The 3745-nt window shown below is 33.8% G+C and overlaps 1 protein-coding gene across 1 annotated transcript in view; it reads right to left on the bottom strand.

Annotated features, from left to right (window-relative positions):
• The window catches only part of fstl4 (follistatin-like 4), a 198975-nt gene that overhangs the window by 19152 nt on the left and 176078 nt on the right, over positions 1 to 3745 (bottom strand). The window contains exon 9 of the mRNA XM_016295974.1: positions 1360 to 1494. Within this exon, the coding sequence (XP_016151460.1) occupies positions 1360 to 1494 (135 nt within the window). The remainder of the gene's footprint in view (positions 1 to 1359; positions 1495 to 3745) is intronic.

Raw genomic sequence — 3745 nt, 5'->3', positions numbered from 1 at the left:
TTGCACAGACCAATCATTTCGCTTCATAAGACCTCAATATATCATCAGGAGCCACGGGCAGGGGTGCCACTATGATTTCGCTTTAATAGCATGATTGTTCTCCAGTGCTACATTGTTTGAGTAAATTTTATAAACTGTAACTGAGAGAAATGTACTTGAGTATTGCATATTTAACAAAATGATTAAGTAGAAATTACTCATCAAACTCTAACTGTCCATGTTAAATTTACTTATTTCCATTGCTAATTTTACCTAACTTAGTTAAGTAGATTTTACTTAATTCAATACTTACATTTTATTTAAAATGTATGTGTGCAAAAACTTGCAAAATAAAAATGAAGTAAATCTACTTATTGTTTTTTTCAGTGCAGAATGATTGCTTTCAAAATGGCACTAGTGGACAGAAAAGAATCTCCCATTTATGCGTTGGACACATTGAGATCTATAGACCTTCATTTCACTCTAACTGAACACTGTAAATTTAACAGTCCAGAAAATGTCTGTAATTTCTGAAACAGGAATTGGCATGTGTGCACAGACACCATAGGGCTGTTCACATTTGCAGATGTTTATTGCTGTATGACCATTAAAACCTTATTAATGACAAACTGTCCTTTCTGCATTGGTGGCTTCATTACATGTGAGCTGACTTGTAAATTCTTGCCAGTAAAAACTGAACCAACAATCCACATTAAAGTGTGCACGAGTCTACCAGTACACCTAAGGCCCTATGAGTTCCACAATGTAGAAAATGTGGATGGAATTGCAGAATCCAGTCATAAATATGGAATTTAATGTATAATGCGGAATGTCACGGAATTTGGGAAATGTTGGATGGATTTTAGATTGACAGAATTAATATATTTAATTTTCATTTGACTAAAAGATTAACTAAATTGTTAATGTGGTATGTCTTAATTTGATTAGCAGAACATTTTTAATTCACAACACTAAATTTCTGAAAAAGCACAGGGCCCTATAACTGTAAAATAATAATAATAATAAAAGCATGTTGTTTTAATTAATTTAGTTGATTTAAATTTAATATAACAATTAAAATTGGAAAACACAGAATTTGGTAAAAATTAAATGCAACTTTAGAAAAAACAAAAATTTTAACTTTTAATAATTGTTTTGTTATGTAAAAGTTAAATTCTATGAGTTTTATTATTTCAAATAATTGACATAGTTTTTGATTTATAAAGTAAAAAACAAAACAGAAAAAAATCTGAAAAATACAGTGCTCTATACTTTCTAGCCAACACCATTCTCCCATTTACAGTATATCTTTAAGGAAGGAACCATAGGTCACAAAATCATTACAATCTGTGCTAAAACAGCTTCAGTATCATCACTCACGTGTCTTTCGTGCCGAGTCTTCCACAAACAGAGATGAGATGTCTTCATCCACGCCAACCTCGTTTCTAGCGATGCAGGTATAAGCACCAGTGTCTTCATAACGCACACTACCGATGTGAAGCTCGCTGCCATTAGCTGAAGAAATACAACAGCCAACAGTGAGATGATTCAGTGCATTTCCAGTCTAATTCCTGTATTTCCTATGTATCAACACACACACCATAGAAAAATGCCTCTAACAAAACCAACAAGCAACTACAGGGCAATAACATAAATCTCAAAAGTAAGTTTGAGGTGTTTGTTCCCACAGTCGACCAATAACATTTTTCATTGACAGAGCTTTGGGTGAAGGCATTCTTAAAACCCATAAAGGTTTCCCTGTGGTGCAGCTAATACTGTGCCAAGTTATAAAGTCCAATACTTGGATTTATTGAGTGTCTGGTTTTTTTTCCAGCAGAAATGGTTTCTCTTGAAAATGACCAAAGGAAGGAAAGGTATAAAGTTGGCAGAATGTGCATTTCAAGTTGTTAGCTGGCATGACTATTTCACAAATACATAAACTGTAAAAAATATTTTGTCAGGTTACCTATCATCATTTACTCCAAACCTGTATGAGTTTCTTTCTTCTTTTGCACATGGATTTTGAAGAATCAAACAGTTGCTGGTCCCTGCTGACTTCCATATTATGGCAAAAAATACTATGGAAGTCAATGGCTACTGTCAACTGTTTTGTTACCAACATTCTTCCAAATATCTTCTTTGAAATTCAACAGAAGAAGCTCATACAGGTTACCCCTAACCTAAACTTGAGGGTGAGCAAATGATGACAGAATTTAGTCTGTGGGTGAACTATCCTATTAACAAATTCAAAATTACACTAAGTTGATGAGTTGATTTATCAGCGTTTTAATAAGCCTCTGCTCATAGAGCTTTTTAGATGGATGCTGACGCTTTTTAGGTTGAGTAGAATCTGCAATCTCTGACCCAGTTCTTTGCTAGATTCCATGGTTGTAAAACGCTGTGTTTTGCACCAACTGGCAACCCGGGGTGTTGAAATACTGGGCGGAGTCACAACCAATACAAAAACAGACATTCCGACATGGAACACACTTTCCAAAGCAGAATAACTGGCTGTAGCGTTGTTTTTCAGAGAAACATGTTTCCTAAATATGCTTTAGTACAGTCAAACAATTACATACAGCACTTTTAATATTGCTAAATCTACCTATATTAGGTTACACCAGTAAAACCAGGCGGCTGCTCTCTCATGACACCCAGCTGCAGTCACTTACAGCTCATCAGCGTCCCGGTCAGCCGGGGAACACGCACAGAATCGCGCAAGCTACTTTCTCTTTACCACTTCCACAGCAACACATTTGGATTAGTGCTTAATGACGGAGGTGTGATTCCAATGGTTTCAGTGCACTTTAAATACATTTGTTTATAGCTTTGGCATTTATAATAGCCTAAATGTTGTTTATTATGAAAGCCACTAATGTTTACAATTTTAATTTGCCGATATTGTACATTATTTCTGAATGTAATAATAACATGCATCATGCAACATAGATATGTGACTCGTGTTTTTGTTTTCTTCCTCTCAACAATGCAATTTTGGCCCTGTGTGAATTTTTTTTTTAATACAGTACTTTATTTTATTGCATTCTAATAAATGAATGCATTAAGACTGAACGGTGTAATTTCTGTGCCACTAATATCATCAACTATCATGTCAAAAATTGTTTGGTGCAATGTATGTATTGTGTTTATGTTGTAGTGCAAATCACTGTTGCTGCTATTGATGTGGATTATGGGTAAGTTTAGGGACAGGTTTGGTGGTTTGGTTAAAGGTTTAAAGGTGGGTTAAGGAGTAGAGTCAACAGTATAGTTATTGATGTTACTACTGAAATTATTTACAGATGTAATTACATGCAGGTATATTTTAAAATATAAGTATGTATGTACACAGTAAGTGCATTGTATCACAAGATTCAATTAAATGGTAACATTACAATAAGGTTCCATTTCTTAACATTAGTTAACATGAACTAACAATGGAAAATATTTCTTAAGCATTTATTAATCTTAGTAATGTTAGTTTCAACATTTCCTAATGCATTAATGTGTTGTTAATAGATGGATCTGAGCTAACATGGACTAACAATGAACATTTGTATTTTTTTATTAACTAACATTAACAATGATTAATGCACACTATAAAAAAAATATTGCTCATTGTTAGTTAATTCATTAACTAATGTTAACTAATAGAACCTTACATTTAAATGCAATACATAGTAGTTAAAGACACTTAATATAAAGTGAGACCACGGTTTTATTATGTGCTGTGTGCACACACACACACACACACACACACACACACACA

This window comes from Sinocyclocheilus grahami, unplaced genomic scaffold (assembly GCF_001515645.1).
Source record: "Sinocyclocheilus grahami isolate Dianchi unplaced genomic scaffold, SAMN03320097.WGS_v1.1 scaffold343.1, whole genome shotgun sequence".
Classification (NCBI taxonomy): domain Eukaryota; kingdom Metazoa; phylum Chordata; class Actinopteri; order Cypriniformes; family Cyprinidae; genus Sinocyclocheilus; species Sinocyclocheilus grahami.
Note: the sequence above shows the minus strand (reverse complement) of the source record. Positions and strands in the feature narration are given on the sequence as shown.